This window comes from Plectropomus leopardus, chromosome 7, assembly GCF_008729295.1.
Source record: "Plectropomus leopardus isolate mb chromosome 7, YSFRI_Pleo_2.0, whole genome shotgun sequence".
NCBI lineage: Eukaryota > Metazoa > Chordata > Actinopteri > Perciformes > Serranidae > Plectropomus > Plectropomus leopardus.
In genome coordinates this window covers 13,178,107-13,200,757 of record NC_056469.1, presented here as the reverse complement: position 1 = coordinate 13,200,757, position 22,651 = coordinate 13,178,107, and the positions used below count along the sequence as shown (strand labels likewise).

The 22,651-nt window shown below is 40.3% G+C and overlaps 1 protein-coding gene across 1 annotated transcript in view; it reads left to right on the top strand.

Moving 5' to 3' along the window:
* The first annotated feature begins 19,558 nt into the window (after positions 1-19,558).
* LOC121946170 (A disintegrin and metalloproteinase with thrombospondin motifs 16) overlaps positions 19,559-22,651 on the top strand; it is a 62,978-nt gene continuing 59,885 nt past the window's right edge. Inside the window, exons 1-2 of the mRNA XM_042490638.1 lie at positions 19,559-19,642; positions 19,800-19,890. Coding sequence (XP_042346572.1) covers positions 19,559-19,642; positions 19,800-19,890 — 175 coding nt within the window. The remainder of the gene's footprint in view (positions 19,643-19,799; positions 19,891-22,651) is intronic.

Sequence of the window (22,651 nt, the reverse complement as noted above, 5' to 3'; positions counted from 1 at the left end):
ACAGATATATGCAGACAGAGGGTGTTTTTTTGTTTTGTTTGTTTAACTCAACAGATCTGTGCTCTAATTTCTCAAATAGATTCACAGTATTTTTTAAAATCAAATTTAACATTCAGTTACATTCAGGCCAAATGCTGAAAATTTGAAAATCTGAAAATGTATGTGCTTTCAAATGGCATCTAGTTCTCCTACACAATGCAAGTGTTCACAGTTTTCTGTTGAAAACTACAAAAATATCTGTATGAAAAATCATTACTATTGGCCAGACAGAATTTTGTGACCCAGTACTAAATCCACTTTTGAGGCACATACTGTTGCGTGACAACCGATCACACAAATGTCAGTGACAGTGGCTGTGCTGTCATAAAGTCTTCTGAAACGAGACATCCATGATCACAGTTCACCCATTATCATTGCTCACAATGGTAAGACCTCATCTACTGGAAAATCTGAGGGCAGTCTATTAGACTGTAACCATTGACATGGTGTCGAACCACAGTGCATGCAGGAGTAAATCATCTCTTGGACCGTGAGGACAAACATGTCTATTCCTGAGCTCTGGTCAAGGACTTTTCCAATTAAACATTTTACTCTGACCCATATATTCTACAGTGTAGTGAAGCATTTTAGCATCACTGGGATTTGTCACAGACCTAAACACAGAGCAGATTTATTCTCAGTGCCCCCCCTCCCCTTTTTCCACCCATGTTAAAGGTCTCATTTTTCTCCACTTCTCACATTGCTGAATCTGTAGGCTTCCTTTATGTCGGATCTGCAGTGAAAGGCTCCTCATACCAGGAGACTAATGGTTTGCCATTTTCAGATAATGGACTTTTAGTTTTCTCAGCTATATGGACAGAGTGACAACTACTTGGAGACTCCCCGCACTAAAATGCTCTGCCTTTCACACGAGGGCAGGCTCATGGTGGAGCAAATTGTTTTGGGACTGCTTTGGTTGACTGACTGATTTTTGGGTCTTGTCTGGTTTGACTCTTTGTGTTGGTGTTTGTATTGTGTCACTTTTAGTGAATGCAAGATTGGATTAGACCAACGTTCACACAAACATTACTGTAAGTAAAACAATAGAGGCCTGACATCTTGATATCCAGATGAAATAATGAATAGCGGGATATTTGAAGTGAACACGATGTATTTCTTTCATTGGTTAAGGGTCCTTGATTAAGACACACCTGGGGCACACAAAGCAGTTATGTTTTCTATTATATGGTATAGTCCAACATTAAAAAACTCTTGCTCTCCCCTGCTCGCTGTGCTTTTATACATTCCCAAACTAATTGCCAGTGACTGAAAAGGAAGCATTACAATCTTTAAAGTATTCACAAATTCCATACTATGGGGGTGACATATGTTTACTCCTCAAGGGCATGACCGAGGAATACAAAAGACAGCGCATCAATTGGGACTTTGGTGTTTATCAGAATGAGAAAGTACCATCTGTGGTTGTTAGCCCGTGCCTGCCTGTAGATGTTGGTGGGATTTTCTACTGCAGCTTGGTCAAAAGTTTGAAGACTTAGGGTGAGTGCTGGGGTAATAAATGCTTGGCATAGTTATATAAATACAAGTTTGTGCATTACAAGTAAAAACACAATTATTACAGTAAATAAGGCAAACATCACAATGGAACTTGTCACTACTTAAGGAGGTGTGTGTCAAAACAAGCTGGCCTGGTCATCGCAGCCAACCAAAGACACGGCGACAAAAGTTACACTTCCTTTTTACTTGACTCTATAAAGAGAAGTTAGATATACCTACTTTATCTCAATAGTAGCTCAGCCCTGAGAACTTAGCCTGAGAACAGGAGGGTGTTTGGTTCATATCCAGAAGTCTAACATATAACACATTATGAAATGTGGACTGGTAAGTTGGAGAGGTGACAGTTCAGCTCCTCGGTGCTGCCGAGGAGCCCTTAAGCAATTAAATCAATATGATAACCTTAACTGGATCAACTTCTATCTTAAGTAAAATTCACTTTCTCTTAAAAAGGTGTCTGTGTGAAATTTCTGCCTATTACAACTACACATTTAAAAGCCTCTAAGTTCTAGTGTTATAATAAATACATTGCCAGACAACCAAAACTGCAAAACATTTAAAGAAAATAAAAATGGCACCTATCTCTCACAGTACATAGAGAGATGTGGGGCAGATACAGAGATAGGGAATGCATAGAAAGAAAGAGATGAATAAATAGAATGATTAGGAACAGTTGAGAGTGATGAGGGATAGAGAGATAGGGAGATATCCATGGCACGGCGGCCATGACACATAATCAAAAACATTAGTAGGCACGGCGGCCATAATACATAATCAAAAACAGTAGTGGGCACGGCAGCCAAAAACACAACACGGACAAAAATAAAAATAAAATGGTACTTACTCTTTGTCGATCTAGTTGGAGCGGCAGTTGCTTAGTCTGCAGGGAGTTGCAGTAGGACCCAGGGGCTGGCAGGTTGAAGTCCAAAAGTTCAGCACAAACCACAATATGGAGTGTGGACTAGAAGCTGTAGAGATGACAGTTCGCCTCCCAGGCACTGCCAAGGTGCCTTTAAGCAAGGCACTGAAGCCTTAACTACTTGGAGCACTGAGATGGCCCCATCAATCTGCATCTTTCTACAACTAATGTCTAGTGTCTATATGTCCTGTGTGTGCATGTGTGTATTTTGAGCCTATGATGACGAATAATAACAAAGTCATGGCGCAGCGGCCATAATATAGAAAGAAAGATAGAGCGAGAAATGAGGAATAAAGAGAGAGTTAGAAAGACGGGAGATAGATAAAGAGAAAGTCATCGCATGGTGGCCATGATAGATAAAACATAGGCAGGCACGGCGGCCAAATGAAAAAAAAAATACAGATTCAAAAACACAAGAGACACTTATCTCTCAGACATGATAGATAGAAAAAATAGATTAGATTATTAGATGATAGATTAGGAATAGATATAGAGATGAGGAGTAGAGAGAGAGAGATTAATAGAGTGTAGAGAGATAGAGCTAGGCTAATCCTGTCACAGCGGCCATGATACATAATCAAACAGGCATAGGTCGGCCCAGCGTACTACCAAAAACAGAATGAAGAACAGATACAGAGATGAGGAGGAGAGTGAGAGAAAGAGAGAAAGGGAGAGAGAGAGAGAGAGAGATGAGGGATGGGTAGAAAGATGAAAGATAGATAGAGATAGTCATGGCACGGCGGCCATTATACATTTAATCAGGTAGGCACGGTGGCCAGCCAAAAACACAACACATACTTTAAGAAAATTCAACCTACCCTTTGTAGATCAAGCTGGGACTGCGGTTGCTCAGTCTGTAGTGACTTGCCATAGGAACCAGAGGATGGCGGGTTCAAGTCGAGAAGTCCAGCATGGACCACGTCACAGTGTGTGGACTGTTGGCTGGAGAGGTGACAGGTGAAATTTATTTTATTATTTTTTTCAAATGCTGCCCTTTAGAGCTTTGGCACAAAGTATTTTCCAGATTAAGATTTACAGAACTAAAATTAAGAAATCACAAACTCATGTAAGCCCCCTTGTATGACATACATAAATTAAGTGTGATGTAATATTTCAAACAGCAATGAGCTCACACATGAACAGATGGGGGTGCAAGTGCAAAAAAATACATTTATATATAAATAAGTAAAATGTAGATAAAACAAATAAACTCATATAAAGCAGGTAAAATGCATATTTATAACCACATACATAAACTAATAAGATGCAATTATAAGCGATGATCTCATATCAAGCCGATCAATTGCTAAATTGTGTTTAAGCACAAATAAAAAATGCTGACATTTTGATAATAAATCAAGCATACTTTAAATATGTATGTAAACAGAACACCATAGCAATGTTAAGTTCAGGCTTTCATGTTAAAGTTTGTTTGAAAGAGCTACTTCAAAGCTGCAGCGCAGTTCACATCCTAGGGCCCTTGAACAAGGCACTCACGCATTTTATATGCAGAGCACTGACCATCACTCTGATGCAACTAATGCATGTAGGTCCTGTGTGACCCTGTGTGTATTTTAGGCCTATGTCTATAACTTTTACAATGAGGGATTGACAGACTTAAAATATAGGCTACAATATTCTCTACGCCAATGAGATGGAAACAGGTGAGCCATGGCATTGCAGCAGTGATAGGTAGAAAGACGGATAGATTAATTGTTGGAGGCATGAGAAATGGTCACGACAAGAGGCAATGATTGTTATAGTCTTGTGATTTAGTTAACACAAATCATTTCAAGATGCAATCACTGCAGCTGGTGCAATCACGGCCTCCATCAGACCACCAACAAACTGTTTTACACCACTGCCAACATTGGGCTGAGAATTAGAGTTAATGTAAAAGAAATTAACACACTAAATACAGATATGACTGTTATTACCTCTGCCTTCGTGAGTTTATTCGTCCCCCACACACCCGTCACGAGGAACGAGCCGATGTAGCAGTTCTCCTCTGTGCTTTCACGGACTGTTTGTTTGCTAGTGTTAGCATGTTTGCTAAGGTCGTTTTTCCCACCGTGTTCTATGCAAAAGTCAGCCCGACATAGCTTACAAAACGCGTGTATTTTGCTGACGAGGCTAACGGCTAAAAACGGGAAGGTCCAAGTGGACAGAAAGTTTATTTCCTCTTTTGGGGAGCCGTTTCCTCCATTTTCAATTGCAAAGCTAGCGGAGCCTTGTGACTAAATTGGCGCTGCCTTGAAACGTGAGCTTGAGCGTGCGCACTGCGCAGTCACGAATGACGCACGGCACGTCAAATGGTGTGGTGTGGGTTGGGTTGCCAGGTACCACGATACATATCCTACAGTCTGGACATATCACAGAAACTGTGAAACACCCATGTAAGTCATATCACTATGAAATCGGGAGAATAGCGGAAGACATTACCAGTAGAGAGCAGGGCAGGAGAAATGGTTAAAATACAGAGACTCCGGAATCAATCATTATGTGTTTTAACTCACCTGCCTCAGTGTAATCCACCAACCAATAAGATTCCGAATAGACGGTCCTGATACTTTGGCAACCTGATACATTGGCAACGGCCATAAATATATATATATAATGTCTAACTTTGTCTCCAATAAATTAAAAATAAAAGAAACTACCTGAAATAAGAAGAAACTACCTGAAATAACTTGCTTCAGTCCATTGTGCACCACATCCACTTCCGACAAGAGAAAGTGCAATGGAATGGTCATTCAAGTCTTAATTCCAAGTCTAGTCAAGTCAAGTATAGCGGCACACACAGTACACTGAGCAGGATGGCATTTTCATCAATTATATTACTTTATAGTGTGATGTTGTTGTTGATTTGTGCTTTATAGAAGTCTTTGCAAGCATGCGAATCTCTGTCTCCCTTCATACAAAAGCACTGCAAATAACAATGTTGTGCTTTGCTGTGGTGGTTTACAGGCTTGGCAACCGTTAACACAATTCTGAACTGTTGTGCATTTTTTAAAGAGCGAAGATGAGCAAGACAGTGGCTTATTTCATACGCCATTTCTCTTCACTAATGGTGCTGTGGAAATTAATGTCGTCTGTAGATGCTTGTGATGCTCAGACACTTTACACACAAACATCAGTTTTCCTGTGCAGATGCACTGGGAAGCATTTAGATCAGAAATTAAATCAAGGGTGGACCCATAAAATACCTTGGATGTGAAGAAGGTAACAAACATCAAATAAAGAGTCCCAAACCCACAATTGTGATATATGTAGCATGTTTTAGTGTCATCAAGGTAACTTGATATGTCGCTGCAAAGTGCTGTCCCATTCTTATTTATAGCACTGTGAACCCTTGCAGTTTGGGTTTAGGGTTTAAGGCCTCGTGGCAGACATTGGGATTGGGCTGATACCATTGCATCAGGCCCTTGTAGAGGACTTGCTTGGGTGCCCTGGTGGCTTCAGGGTTTAAGGTGCTGACCCTGAAGTTCAAAATTCACTGTTTAAATTGCTGCAAGTCCATTCTTGTTTTTTTCATCTTGCAGAAACAGGTGAAAGCTTGCCCACCAAACAAATGGAAAGAAAAGCAGAACTATGTTGTCACACTGGATTTGAGACAGTAAAATTTAGTATTTTACAACAAATTTCCCAAATGTGTGGTTAATGCACAATGCATTAAGCCTATAGTTGAGGTAAGGACGCATCCAGGTGCACTAGAGTTGCTGTATGTACAGATATGAAGATATCACTGTGTCCACGTAAAATGTTCATAAACTCAGCAGCATACATCATGATAATTAAGCTGCTAAATTATCTGACCGCAGTCCAACTGTGCACTGAACAAATATGATTTCTGAACATCTGATTCAATACAATCATGAGCGGAATTGGAGCACAGACAATCCAGTTTTGTCGCTCAAATAAATTTCTTTTAAATGTTTCTACAAGTGTAAGCAATTTCTACATGCCCCATCATTTATCCAGATTTCCGAGGTCTGCATATTTTCTTCTTGCTGGTGATAATAAGTGACCCTCCTGTTTACTGTCTCCTTTTGTCTCCAGAGAAGTGTCTTACTGACTGCTCCAAATGTCCACCAAATGAAGAAGGTCAATATGTGATTGAGTGTGACTTTCACAGTCCATTTCCATGAATAAATGCTCTTGTCAATTTGCCTTGTTAAATATTATTTAATACATTAAGTCAGTTTAAGCACTTAAGCTCAGTAGGTGTGTTTTCTGCAGTGAGAGACCCTTTCTTGCATTGTTTTCACTGACTTCAGTGTTTTTGCACAGTTGTTCACGTGGATCTCTTTGGAGGAAAAATAAGTGCACCATGGTTATTCCAAGTTGCATTACATTAAACTCCAAGAAGAAAAACAGCCTAAGTCAACATTTCTATTCTGTCTATAGACAAAAAACCCCCCAAAAACAACAGAGACTAGTTTTTTTGTTTGTGTTTGTGGTCATTGTGAGTCTCTTCCTGGTCTGTACCTGTTATTTTGAGTGACATTTTGCAGGTGAAGCCTAGAGGAGACCTTGACACTTTGGGCCTCTGGGCCTATGTGCAGAAGGCTGGTTCAGTAATCCATCTGTGGTTGTGACTAAGAATACTTAGTTAGAGGATTTTGGTAGTCATTGAATAGCTAGCAGTACATGCGAATGCCTCACTTCCTATGAGGATTTAATGCCCCTATATCTAAAAGAAATGAAAGCTGTAGTTGTAAATTGCAGACAAGTATGTGTTAAATGGTGAGGATCTTAAAACACTAACAGTAGTAGATACCCATTGAGACCAGATATAGTTTCAGTATCTGCTTTTCAGAAAGAGAAAATAACGCCTCTGTGCAAATGGTGTAGGAGAAAAAAACAAAACAAAAGTTTGCCTCAAAGAGGGACAGAATTTCAGATATCAGTGGCATAATGTCATTAGCTGGTTAGCTGAGTGAATGACAGCAGTCAACTTTGCAGCTGCCCAGCAAAAACAAGAGGACGCGTCCAGCACCTCTACTAAAGCCAGCTTCCCTATATCAAGACAGAGCAGTATACCTTGAATTTCATGCCTACAAGGCATGTCCAGTGTGACTCTGCACTAAGAACAACAAATATTCCCAGCAGAAATTGCAGTTAAGGTGGATGTAAATAATGGGTGGAAATCAACAAAAGGCTCCATTATTTAGAAAAGACTAGTTCAAGAAAACACAGATCAAAAGTTGCTGCAATAAATTACTTGACATCTGTGTGTCATAATGTATGTTTTATTGTACAGGGTTTTTTCTCTCGGCCTTCTAAAGGAAATGCTGTCTCTGAATGTCAGATCTGTCTTGCCTGTCAGCATCAGATCTTTGTCATGGTTTATCTCTGACCCAGATCGAAGGTAGGAATGTGGTTTTTACTAGTGGAGACATGGATGTGCAAACTCCCTGCACTACGGGGTCAGAGGGCATGAAACATTCCAAAGGAAGCACTTTTTTAGAGTAATAATAATGACAGCAGAAATATATTCATGCAGAATTTATGGGTGATGGTTTTATTTCACATTGTTATGCTGAACAAGTCAACTACTTTTGAAGCATTCCCAATGAGGGATTTCATAGCTTGTGGAAATCCCAATGTATTTATGAGGTTTGGTGGTTAGGTATGCCTTGTTCCCCCATACAAAATCATTTTATTGCACATCATAACACTTTATGTCTTTCTGGTGAAAGTCAAGTAAATATATTCAGTACTACTAATTTAGCATTTGCCAAAACAACAACAAAAATACATCGAGAATAGCAAATGGTGCAAGCTAGTCAACCCTTTAATTTAACGAGCGGAAACACTTAAGTTCACTCTACAGGCATAGTTTTCACCCCTGAGTTTCTCTCAGTGTTTGATGCTTCCAAACAAATATTTTCAGGTTCACTGACACAGTCACTTTGGCCGCCATGACAGCCTCTGTCAACTTGCATCTCATGACCTTTGACCTCATAACCAAAATAAAGCTTTACTCCTGCAACGGTTGGTCACCTATTCTGCCACTGATGGGGACACATGCTGACGGAGGTGGTGACCTGTGATGACTGTCCAGTTGCAGGTAGAGTGTTGTTGTTTGTGTGAGTGCATGTGTGACTCAAAGGGGGTTGCTGTTAGAGACCAAATGAGCCATTGGGAAGAAATCCAACTGAATGCATCCTTTTCCTTGTGTTATCAAAATGTGACTTTGTGCATACACATATACTGACATACATACACTGTTTAATATTCATCAAAAATCGGGCCATGCTCTCTTTTACACATGTTCACACCTGGAAGCTGCTCAGCACAGCAGGTAAGAATTGCATGCATTGGTCAAGGGCACCCGAGTGCTGCTCTGTCACTTCTCTTGCCCAGATTTATCTTGCCAATTTTAGGATCGAACCCATGACCTTCCAGCCTTAAGCTTTCAAAACCTATGTGAGGACATGTTTAAAACAGATGTGGCTAAAATTTCCCCACAGACAGCTAGAATTGTTTTAGTGTCTGCATCCAAATGAAACACTGTTTCACTGCAGCACAAGTAAATATATTACATCAATGAAGCTATGCAAAGGTTTATATTTAAGAGAAAAACTCCCTACATGTATTCACTTAAATATTTATTTAATACATTTGATATTCAACTGCCTTGATGAATGCGCATCCTTTATCTTAAAGGTATACTATGCAGGAATGATGGTTTCTGTTTGTAAACACTCACAAGCCAAAGTGATGTTCAAGCCAACCCCAGATTCACTGTTTTTTGTTTCACCTCGCTATGTTTGTGTTTTTCTGAAATGTGTGTCTTGGATGCCTGCTGCTTATGGTCTGACACCTGGTTGCTACCTTTTTATAAAGCCCCAACCTCATCTGAGCGCTTTAGGGGTGCACACCCATAAATGTCCCAAACACAGGAAATAAGAAGTACAGGCAAAGGGCAGGATCTCTGCAGAAAGGTACACCAACACACACTTCTAGTGGGTCATAGGGTGATTACCTTTACATAAGACTTTGCATTGTTTTTTAGGAAAATTATAAGTACTAAATACTTGAGAACCATAACCAACTATATTACATTCTATAAATTATATTAAATATCTATTATATAAAAAAGCAGGGAATAGCATGACCTGTCTTGATGTTTTGCTATATATTTTGACCTCTCTAAAAACCTAATGATCATCCTTCATGGCCGAATACATCACCTGCTGTATCTCTTACCGGCTCATTCATGGACAATAATTCAGTGTTGTGAGTAAACCTTAACTTGAATACCCATTAGTATAATGCTGTTCAACTTGTCTGCACTATGAAGAAATTAAGCATTTCCAAAGGAACAAAGCAGGCCCTTCATACAGGAAGGAGGAGGCATCCACACAAGGCATTCCCTTCAGCCATAGCTGAAATTTGCTGTGGATGGGAGCCATGGCAAAAATGCAGCCTTGGCATCATTTTGGATGATATTTTCATTGTCATTTTAGGCTGCTGTGACACATAGCAAAGTTTTTGTACATGCACAGTGTGTGTGCATGTGTAGAAGTGTAATGAAAATGAAAATGAAATGAAAATACTTAGTCTTGAGCTTTTGCTAATTTCGCAGGACTTTGTGGAAAAATACAACTTCACATTCAGAAGAGCAATCTGCTTCTGCACCATGCAGTGCCTCTGTGTGTATGTGTGTGTGTGTGTGTGTGTGTGTGTGTGCATTCATGGGTGGTCTGTGAGATTTCCACACTTTGATTATCCTGGGGGGTAAGGTGGGTTGTTGGTTTGGTGACTGGTGGTGAATCAAGGTTTGGCAGCATTAACTGCCAATAAAGAAAAAATCTAATCCATATCAGCAAGTTCAGTCGGTGCAGCTTTGAAGACTGCTGCGGTACGGCTTATTTGCAAAAATACATGGCGCACAACTACAGTTACTGAGCTCAGGTGAGTGACAAGTGTGAAGTATGCCAGCATAATATGGTTAGGACCTGAAAGGTGGTTTACTTGTCAACTTTAAGACCCTTTGTAAGGAACTAAACTGTTAAACCGAAGTAACTGGCCCTTTTCATACTTTGGCTGACCCACATTTGTAGCTGGAAACTCCAGGGGTTCAGTGGAAGTTACTGTGGTAGCTACTGTATGAGGCCACACACTGTGCCTGTGCTCTGTGTTACAGAATGTCTACATAGTTTCTCTGAGAAATGAATCAACTGTGAAATGTTACTTAATAAGTGGAGAAAACATCTATAAAGTATGAAGAAAGTTGGTTATCTGATGCTGATTTACTTTATGGAGATTTTCCATATAGCTATCAAACAAAGGGGAGAGGTCAGAGGTCAAGTTGTTTCAAATGCCCTGTTCTTTCTTAATTTGAATACCACAGAAACACAAACCCCTTGCAGTACATTTCTTTGCATTATCTCCTATATAGGAATGGCTACATTGTCAGGTTTTATAAATTCTACTTGACTTATGAAGAAGAATTTTGCAGTACGAACATTCAAATTTAAATCTAAACGAGGACTGCTGTTCTTTATTCCAACTCACCGCCAGCAGGTTCAGTTCCACACCAAACTATATGGACACTGGTGGGTTGTGTGGGTCAGACACTCTTGGCCAGACATCGGTTCCCACAGGGTAAAACCCCACCACCAGTTTGCAGACATGCAAATGTTTGAGTGGCGAGAGAGAAACACTTTCCTATCGGTCTGGCAGTGTAAAATAGAGCTACTGTACACTGCAGAGACTGGCAGTGCTGCTGAGACTGGCATCACATTTTTTCTGAGCTTTGTACACAATTCAAGGAAAGTTCCTGGAGATGAAGGCTTTTAATGAGAATAATTAGGTAAAATTTACTGCACATCCTACATATTTTTTACTCATGAAGGTAGGCTGAAAGTTATATCCAACAAAAATCTTTCAAATAGGCTTTACAATCTCTCTCCCTGCATGAAGGCAGTTATTATTACAGGGCTGCTTACACAATACGGAGGTGGTGAACTTTAGCAGGCCTTCACCCCTGCAGAGTGTCATAAGACTAGCCACTTTGTTTTTAGGTTTCACCCCTCCAGAGATGCTCTTTCTGCCCCAGCGATCACATACAGCTGACTACCAATAATTAGCGCAATTCTTCAGCCCTTCATTTTCATCTTGGGTGCTCAAACCAAGAGAGAGAGAGGTGCTGTAAGAAAGTTAATAAGAAAGATTTTATTTACATAGCACCTTTCAAAACAACGTTACAAAGTGCTTCACAGAATACAGTTGCAGAAGAGTTAGACATATTTTTAAACAGCTATTAAAAGAAAAGAGGGGGGACACAAATTGAAGGCATTACCTTGTTAAAAGAAACATGAAAACAAAGAATGCACATATATAAGGTGTAGATATGGGTTTCTGCAGTTTATCTTGTAGAATAAAAGTGAGACACAACATAATTATCCTAATAACTTACAAGGAGGCATTTGTGACCCAAACCATTAACTTTGCTAGTGCTGTAATTAAACAACTTCACGCACTCAAAGCATAACCAGTGTTTTGATGGGGCACTTACTTCCGAAATTAATGTGCAGCTGATTGGATTAATAGCCTAAACCACTACTTGGACAGCAATAGAACAACATGATGATTACCACTATAAATCAGGTTAATCAGGAATATGTCAGCGTCATCCAGTGTCGTGTCCCAGAGTGAACTATCACCGCTCACATGATCAAACAGGGTCAGAAAGAGACCTCCCACACTGCAACACTTCGCGGGCCAGCTGATGCAGAGCACTGACATCACCACAATAACTTCACTAATCAGTGGTTATTATAAAGAATAATGTTTGAGTCGCTCAGCCATGTCCAATATATTACCTAGTTCAGTGGAAGCTATTTAAGGGGGCGTGGGGGGGGTGGGGGGGTGGGGGGGGTGAGGCAGCACAGTTACGTATTCCAAATGCAACTTTCCACTGGAGAGCTGGTGAACAAACAATCTGCTGTTTTGCTCTAAATTACTGAAACTACCAGGGCTCCATGGTTTTTCTGATTGCTGGTGTAACCCATAAGTAAAACTGGCCTATTTTATGGTGATTCATGTTAAAACTTTGAAAGTAACATTGTTCCATATGACTTAAAGGCGCAGTGTGTAGGATCTGATATAGTGGCATCCAGCTGTGAGGATTTCAGATATCATCCGGCAGAAACTTCTCATATGTGAGACAGGCAGCTTGCTCAGCACCTGCTAATGTCTGCTCTCCTTTTCTCTCTGACAACTTAAGATCCAGATGTTCAGGAGGTTTCTACAGGAAGCCGAATTATCTGCAGAGGCCTCTTCCTTTCCAAACCAAATGGACCTGCTGATTTAAACTGCTAAAAACACAGAATAAAGCAGTTACACATAAAAATCTGTTTTTACGACACTGTTCGGTTCGTCATGGAGGGGCTGCTAACTACAGAGGCCGAGTTAAATGTGAGTTAACGTGAATGGCCCTATCTAGAGCCAGTGTTTGGTTTGTCAGTTCTGGGCTACTGTAGAAACATGGCGATGCAACATGGTGGATGAGGATCCACTCCCTATGTAGACATAAAGAGCTCATTGTAAGGTAACAAAAACATGTCAATTCTTGTTTTTAGTTGATTATACACTAAAGATAACATACTAATTGTATTTTACATCACTTTTTTTGCCAATATATCCCCGTAAAGTCTGCACACTGGACCCTTAAAATCAAGTTATGAATTTAATGTAAATTAATGTAATAAAAGTTACAAGTACAATTTTTTTGGTCATTCTTCTGAAGAAAACTTGTCATCATAATAACAAATTCGTAAGTTTAGCTCAAACAGATGTGTTAAGAAAATGTGTTTCTTAACACATCTGAATGTACATGCTCATATGTATCTAGTATCCACTTTGGCTGCAGTCACGATGCTTAAGACAAACCATATGTAGCAAAGCATACTGCTTTACTAAAACAATGCAGATGACAGGATACGCTGTGTATCTTGTATATGTTTGCTACAGTAGGTGATGTGGAGATAATGCCTTCACCATGTTAAGAATTTGAAAACTGTTACTGGTGAAAATAAAAATAAATGCTGCAATGTAGGGCTGCCATGATATCAAATTTTCACTATACAACTATATAGAGTCCAAAAGAGTTCATGCTAGCAATATCATCGCAATATCTACAGAGAATTAAAAAAAACAACATTCCTCCCACAGTCCAAAGACATGCAGCTCAGGTTGATTGGTGACTCTAAATTGCCCTTATGTGTGACTGTGAGCGTGTGAAAGGTTGTCTGTCTATATGTGTCGGCCCTGCGATAGTCTGGCGACCTGTCCAGGGTGTACCCCGCCTTCCGCCCGATGACTGCTGGGATTGGCTCCAGCCCCCCGCGACCCTTGCGAGGACAAGCGGTTACAGAAAATGAACTACACTCAAAATCTGAGTGTAGGGAGGTGGAGAGAGTCTTTATAGCTGTACAAAAAGAGCAGTTACATGATGTGGAGATAATGCCTTCACCATGTTAAGAATTTGAAAACTGTTACTGGTGAAAATAAAAATAAATGCTGCAATGTAGGGCTGCCATGATATCAAATTTTCACTATACAACTATATAGAGTCCAAAAGAGTTCATGCTAGCAATATCATCGCAATATCTACAGAGAATTAAAAAAAACAACGGAGTTTGCATGTTCTCCCCGTGTCTGCGTGGGTTCTCTCCGGGGTCTCCGGCTTCCTCCCACAGTCCAAAGACATGCAGCTCAGGTTGATTGGTGACTCTAAATTGCCCTTAGGTGTGACTGTGAGCGTGAAAGGTTGTCTGTCTATATGTGTCAGCCCTGCGATAGTCTGGCGACCTGTCCAGGGTGTACCCCGCCTTCCGCCCGATGACTGCTGGGATTGGCTCGCTTTCTTTTTTTCTAATACTATTTTTATCTAATGGATTTTCTCATCTTGGTATTTTGGAAATCTTGTAGTCCAACCAGCTTTTCTTACTTCCTCCTCAGTTCATCCCCTCTACTTATATTATTTGAAAAAATGTATAAACTTTTATTTCTTTATATTTTGTCCAGCTCAAACAAAACAAAATTAGTATAGGCCTGGTTAAAATAATTTCAAAGCTATATTCCCAGATCAATCATTTGTGAAATATCCCACATCCACTGTTGTTTGATATTAGTTTACATTAGTTGCAATTTAAAATAAAACAAAATAAATATTAGTCTTTAAAATACAAAGTAAGATTTATAAATTGGTAACTGGGAATGGGTCCAGCAATGGCCAGAAGCCAGACCTCAGCACCATCTGCAAATATTTAGGGGAAACAGTTGTTTTTACTCTGAGCTGATACATCCAAGGTGTATGGGTTACACTCGATAAGGTCAACACAATAACAGTAAAAGCATCAGTATTCTTCGACAGCGGTACAGAATTTCTGCAAAGCCTGACTAAACCCTCAATCATCAAACTGGCTGGCAACCACCGTCTCCCCTGCTCCACGCTCACCTTCATCTTCCTCTCCCACCTCCCTTTACTCTTGCTCCCTGTCAGCTCCCATCAGCCTCCCCTCTGTGATGCTCAGAGAGGAATTTTACAGCCGCTGTCAGCTTACTATTCACACATGCACACACGTAAGGACCAAAATACACATGCACACGCACAGATGCATGGACAGGGCCATACTCACACTAACGCACAAAGACATATAAATCACATGAGAGAGCATGCACACAAACTTACATATGCGTACCACAAGTATCCACTCTCGAACCACTCTTGCACACATGTTGCCCCGATGACAGTTTAAGACAGCTAATTAAATTAGACCTTGGAGTGAAAACTACCTGGAGAGACTAAAGCAGAAAGAAACTTTAAAGAGGGCCTATTGTGCTTTGCCTTATTTTCTGTTATATATATATATATTATATATATATATATATATATATATATATATATATATATATATATATATATATATATATATATATATATATATATATATATATATATATATATATATATAGTTAGAATATCAGATGTTCATAGTAAGTGTAGCCAAAGTTTCAAATAATGTGGTGAATGTGTGTAAAAGTTATCCCTGTGAGCCAAAACCTCAGGCTTTAGACTGTTCTGAATATGCAGTTTCCACAAGTTATTTCTTACTTTCAAGACAAGTTGATGCCATGTCATGATGGATTTCTTCATATGGTCATCAGCTCCAGGCACACAACTGCAAGTGGCTTTTGCTGCTACATGCAGGTACATGCTTACAAGTCAGGAAAACATGCATACTTGCCTGCCAATATTGTTAATTTCTTCCATATTCCTGCCAGAACATATCAGGTTGTGTTTAGGAGCTTTAATCGGTGATATTTCGTGGTAGAAAGTACAGCTAAACTTCATTAAAGTCATTTCCTGTCTGCAAGTACACTGCTACATGTAGCTAAATGCTTATGTCAAGGAAACATATAATCATGGTTGCTGATGTTATTTTGTCCTCAATTTTGGATCAGATTCCTGCTTTAACATGTCTGGTTGTGAATACTTTGTTTAACAAGCTTTTGTTGGTGATTTGTGACAATAGAAAGTGACACTATACTCTTTTATAATGATCCCTCCAGCTGCACCGCTGATGAAGAGACAGATATAAAGAACCTGAAATGCTGACCAATAAGAGCAGACTGAGTTTTTTTGGGAGGTGGACTTAAAGAGACAGGTGTTAAAGCAGAAGGCACCAGACAGAAGGTAAGTGCAGGTGTTCCAGCACAGACAATATAAGAAAAAATATAAAAATATAATATGCAAAATTCTTCTAATAGAAACCCAAAATACAAAGATGAGCCTGAAAATGAGCATTATAGGTCTCCTTTAAGACGCACATTGTAAAATTTAAGGGAATAGTTTGATAATTTGGGGAAAACACATTCACTGTCTTGGTAAAAATGAAAAGATCAAACCCTCCTATATTTGTATGGTACATAAAAAGCTACCACCAACAGCTGACTAACTTAGCTTAGCATAAAGACTGGAAACAAGGGGAAGCAGCATGTCTGGTCCTGTTAAAATGTGACAAAATCTGCAGCTATTTTAAAGGGGAATTGTTTTTCGAAGTGCTGTATTTCTTGGCTGGCCCTGGCAACCATAAAGACTCCAGCAATTTATGTTTTGGCGCAGATTAAACAAACATAAATAATTAGTAAGCGCTAAAGATGCTGGTATAGGCAGATGTTGCTACATCTAGACAGAGCCAAGTCAGCTGTTTCCCCTCCATTTTCAGTCTTTGTGCTCAGCTAAGATACGCAGCTACTGGCAATAGCTTCATACTTAGCGCATAAGTACAAGAGTGGTATCAATCCTCTCATCTAACTCTCAGCAAGAAAGCAAATAAGCATATTCCCAAAATGTTGAACTTTTCCCTTAAAATCCCTTTGCTCTTACAACAGCAGCCAAAATGTTGCACAAAGATTTAAATTCTTGCAGATGTTTGTAAAAAGAAAATAAAAGGATAATTGTTTTAGTGCATGTATTGTTTTCAACCAGTATACAGATCAAACTCCTCCTGTAGTGAACAGTAAACGAGTCTGAATGTTTGCAGCTTGTCTAATGTAAACTGATACACTGTATTTGTGTGTGTGGCAATGCATGTGATGGAATAAGCTCCCTTTATGCGCCAGCTCCTTTCCTTTGTACATCTCCAGATGATATTGAAGACAGGCGGGCAGACAAACAAGCAGTCTGACAGGCAGGCAGACTGAGAGGCATACAGGAGCTCAGGGGTTCAGAGGTCAAATCACTCACACCAGCCAGCTCAGTTCAGGCTTCTTCAGTCCGATGCAATACAACGTCTTCTCTTTACTTCTCAATCAGCTGTACCTGCGCCCCATAATCCGCCCCTTTCCCCATAATCTGACAGCACAATACTATCAGACTGTTTAAAGCTTTAAAAACTCTCCAATCAGCTGCGTGCATTTGCTGAACAAATATAAAGAATTAACTCACACAGAAATATGTGAGCAGTGTGTTTCCAGGTGCAGAGTGAGTATTGTATTGCAGTGTGTGTGTGTGTGTGTGTGTGTTAAGGAGAGGGAGGGGCAATATAACTTCAGCAGCAGCTGACACTGTAAAGATTTCCCGAGCCTCCAAACATATGGTTGGAATTGTCTCCATGATGGCATTTTATCACTGATTGAATCCAGAATTGGCAAACTTTGGCAGAAAGTCAGTTTTGTATATGTATCAGTTTTATAGGCTTAGAGCATAATGCTCTCAGGATGACTGTGTTCTTACAGTTACTTTTGCCCACTTCTTATCTGTGGTGAGTTGCATTTAGAGGTCATTCTGTTGTCTCAGTTGTTCCCTTCCTGTCTTTCAAAACTTTTCAAAAAGTCTTTCATGTGTGACACTATCGCTAATCTAACACAACACAGAGCATTCGGGAGATGCATCAAACACCTAGCAGAACCCCCCAGGACAGGGAGTCAGCTGAAGCCCCACTTTTTCACTCAGTGTAATTTATCAAAGCAGTCTGCTCTCATCACTCTCTCTAAAATGTTGAAACATGACACAGAGGTTTTCCTTCCTTATCTCAAGCTAAATGGCTATCTATTACAGTGCTGGACACCTAAGTCTGTAGCTAAGACCCATAATATGCTCAAATTTAATTCAAGTTCTCTATTTATCTTAAGATAAAGACATAAAACCTAATCTTCTGCTTTTTACACATAAAAGAAACCTATATTTAAAAAAAAAAAAACATTGCAGACTGACACTTGTGGAACAGTCTACATCTTGAAAAGGGGATGGACTTCATAGACCATCTTGCTTACAATCACCTCTGATTCCTCTCACTGTGATCCAGATATTCTGACTTAGTGCCAAAAAAGATCACACCGTAAACTGTCGCACATTTCATTCTCCCACAGCACAGCAGAAAACTCATCTGGTTTTCTTTTGGGGAGGATGAAATGCTCCAGAATATGAAACAAGCGCTCCCCAATCCTTTGGCTCCCACACTCCGAAGCACTTCCATGAATGATTGTGGGGAGTTTAGAAATGTTGGCACGCTGCCTATCAGTGCAGCTGCGAAATACGGGAGAGATGGGAGAATGACGAGTGGATTAAACAGGGTCAGAGGTTAAACTTCAGACCGCAATCCATCACAAATTTCTGATTACCTGCTCCGGGGTGTAGCCTAATCTCCAGATCAGGTTTGGGGTTACAAAACCCAGACTACTGAATTCAAATAAATATTTTCATTCTTGTGTACATACTTCATACTTTGAAATGCATCATCAATTTAAAACCATCTGATGTGGAACAAACATAACAAACACTTGTTATTGCACTCTCCTCACAGTGCATGTAAAAGGGAAGTGTAATTACCTCATTAACCTGCAAGCAAACACAGCTCTGCCTTTTTTTCTTCTTCTTCTTTTGATCACACACTGACTCTGTTCTACATCCTCCTGCAACCTGAGAGATGGACACAAACCCCATCTCTCAGCACAGGTGTCAAATGTGATTGGCTACAGGCTGTACTTACTACCCCCCACCCCCACCCCCTCCTCAAAACACACACACACACACACACACACACACACACACACACACACACACACACACACAGTACACCCAGTCGCCTTGCTCTCAGTGCTCTCTAGGCAGGCTCCCGGGGGGAAACAGATTCGGACTCAGTGCGACTTTCATAGAAGTCTGCCAAGACGAAACGCAGCCTATTTAAAACAATCACATGATTTCACTGGGAGTCAAAATGGTCCGCGGGGGTCACTGGGTAGAGAGAGAGAGAGCGGCAGAGTGAGCGTGTGTTTTCAAGAGAGAGAGACGCTTTGGATACTGGTCGGACTGTCTGAGTGGGGAAAAAAATGACTTGCAGCGAGAGAGGACTTGAGTTGAAGCTCTCGGAATACTGCGCTTTGAAATGAATGGAAACCAAAGTGGCATAAGTGAAGAAGCCTGCATCTGAGACTCGTTGATGCCTCATTCCGCCCAAGATCTGCAAGAGCTGCTGCGGCTGCTGTTTTGGGTGGTTTATTTGGTTTATTTGGATTGCTGGCAGGATTGATTTAGGCTCAGCTTTTGCGTAAAGGTGACCCACAGAGATGGCTTTCTTGCGGATTTGTGCAAAGTGGAGAAGCTGGACGCGGCTCGGTTTCCATCTCTTTTGCTTTTTCACTCTCAGCAATGTAAGTCAGTTGTATTATCTCCGCTGCGCCTGTACGCACATGCATGCAGAGCTCATAAAGTTGTCAACACTTCAAAATGACAAAGCGCGGAGTTATTTTCCGTGATATTTTTGCCGGATGCGCAGACCAAGTCATGTTTACATGTCTTTCATTACAGAGTATACTTTTAAATAATGGTGCTGACAGCGTTGACTCTCACCAAGGAGCATCGGCCGTGCTGCGATCTCTCAATTTACCTCAACATACAGGTAAGTAAACAAAACGCCCTGCATATTTTAGCAGTGTCTCTGCGCTTGTGATGATATTTTTTTAGACTATGGAAAGTGCATTATGATTAAACGATTCATGTTTTGCTTTTCGGCTCAATATAATGAAAAGTAAAGCCACACACTGCATCCCTCTAACAGCATCAAGCTGCGCTCACCTGCGCTGTGTGTTGCCTCTCTTCACCGCTGGGGGGCGACCTGCACCTTGACACAGCGCCACCAGTGTCTGCTGCAGCAGTGGAGCTCATACTGGGCTCCACAGCAAAATAAAGAGCACTTTACTTTTATTAATCGCCAATTTCACGAGTTACTCTAAAGGAGCTCTCAATTTGTGCACCCCTTGATCAATAAGCAGGTAATAGAAAAGCATATCTATGTGACATTGATCTAATTGCTTAATAGCACAATGAAAATCATTCCATCATATTAGTACACACTGGGGAGCCACCAAAAGACTTAAATGAAAGGTCTGTTGTAGCTGCTAAGTCAATTCAGTAATTAGTGCAGGCAGTAAGTGCAAAGCTTTCATCTGTTCTTTGTTTTGTGGATGTAACCCCATGTGGTGTGCTGAGTCAGCAACTGCGCTGGCTGTGCATTCCCCTCCAGATCCTTTGTTTTTTTGTGTTAGTTACCATGAAGAGCAGACACGTAAACAAATAAACATCAAAACTCATTTCACTGAGCACATGTGGTGATGATGTGAAACAGAAGAGAGGGGAAGCCCTTACTTGTGTTTCAGATCATCTCACAGCCAGCACAACTATCGCTCAGTGTTAATGTGTTTAACATTCATACAGCCATGTTAGAGCAGCTGAGGCAAGACTTCAATCTTTTGTTAAGTTTAAGCCCAGGCAGCCATTGGTTAGACCCCCTATCACTACTAATGGCACTCAGGAGCCACTAAACCAACAAACTAACCACTGCGGGATCTTGTCTCAGTCCATCAGACAAGATATGTGTGTTTGTGTGTGTGTGCTCTGTTCCCACAGACTCTTTGTTTGTATACTGTCAGACATGGGTCACTGCAGCTGGTTTTTGAGTTAAGGCGGAACAATCACAGTTGACTAGGTGTAAATGTGTTTTAGGACAGCAAAGATAGAGAAGACCATTTTCTGGTTTTGCCTAAGTGCTTTGGTGTCTGCACAAAAAATCCTTGAGACTAGAAGTATGTGTTTGCTCTATGCGGTCTTGCAACTCTCTTAGCAGATTTTGGTTGTAACACTTCAAGGGTGGGTGGTTTGTTGTCCTACTATGAGCACCCCAGCTAAAATGTATGTGGTCATAGTAATGCAAGGTGCTCTAAATAAATGCATCCACTAATAAGCGTATGTCATGTTGTGTGTAGGGGCTTTAAGTCTGCTTCAAGATGCACCAAATAGCTAAGTTCAAACCTCAGGCATTCACACTGCCAGTGATGACACACTGTCTGTCACCCTGCATGCTTCTCCCACTGCCAAAACATGTCTGTCTCTGTGCTATATTTACTCATTATTCAGGCTTGCTAAAGCAGGTCATACTGTACAGTAACTGAGACTGGCTCTTGTTGACTGTAGGTCCAAGGTTGCTGTTATTTCTGTGCACTTTAAGCTGATAAAGTCATCATGTATCATTTTCCCATGGCAAGACTGAACACATTTACAAAGGCCATTAAAATAAAATCAACATTGGCATTGTTAAATTTGTTTGCTCGGTTACTCATAGATCAAAAGTGTATCAAGTGCATAATGTTTCGAGGTGTGTGATGGTTGACCTCTAAGATCCCACCACAGTAACAACGGTTACTGTAAAACACCCTGTCAAGTTTCTTCTAGCATCAGTTAAAGGCAGAGGTGTGGATTTGAGTCACATGACTTGGACTTGAGTCATACTCAAGTCACAGATTTAGAATCGACTTGACGAAAGTCAAAATACTTGCAACTCAACTTGGACTTTAATACCAATAACTTATGACTTCATTTGGACCACTGCCTTTTGACTTGAAAACAATCCCAAAGATTATGTTATTTAAAAACATGCCATGAATCAATTCATTTCCCTTCATTTTCTGATTTAACCAACATTATTGCCATTTATTCCCAGCATTTAATTCCCCAAAGCCACTTTGTTTGAAAAAATCCAACAACATCCAGTCATGTTGTAGGAGTTACTTAGAGCCAGTTTATTAACAAAATTATCTTTGGTATAATTTTGTTAACGTACTAAAACTATGCAGTAGTCAAAAAAAAAAAAAAAAATAGATATCAGCATGTAGAATGTGCAAGTCAAAAATTACTGCCCGACTTAGCAACTTCCAACTTCATTCAACATTTGAAGCTGCATAAAGAACGGTAACTCAAGGATAATATTAACATTGTGAACTAATATTTAGATAACGGTATTACTCTGTTGTTAAAATGGTATTGCATTTAGGACTTAGGACCTGACTTAGTACTTGTTGGTCTTGACCAGGGACCTCAGTGCGAAGACTTACTGGTGACTTGCAAAATGATGACTTGGTCCTCAGACCTCACATTTAAGTGCCGGATTTTCCTATAAAAGCAGTCTATAGACTCATACAAAATGAATTCCTTTTAATTCCTTTGGCAGTGTATTTAACTGCACAGACTTGCTATGTTTGAGATATTCCTGGGCACAGTGTGCAGTTGAGGTTGAAACTTTATGAAAAGGTAGCAATCAGAAAGCAACTGCACGCATCCAAGAGGAAGCTATGAAAATCGCTGACACAGCTCCAAAGAAAAGCAAA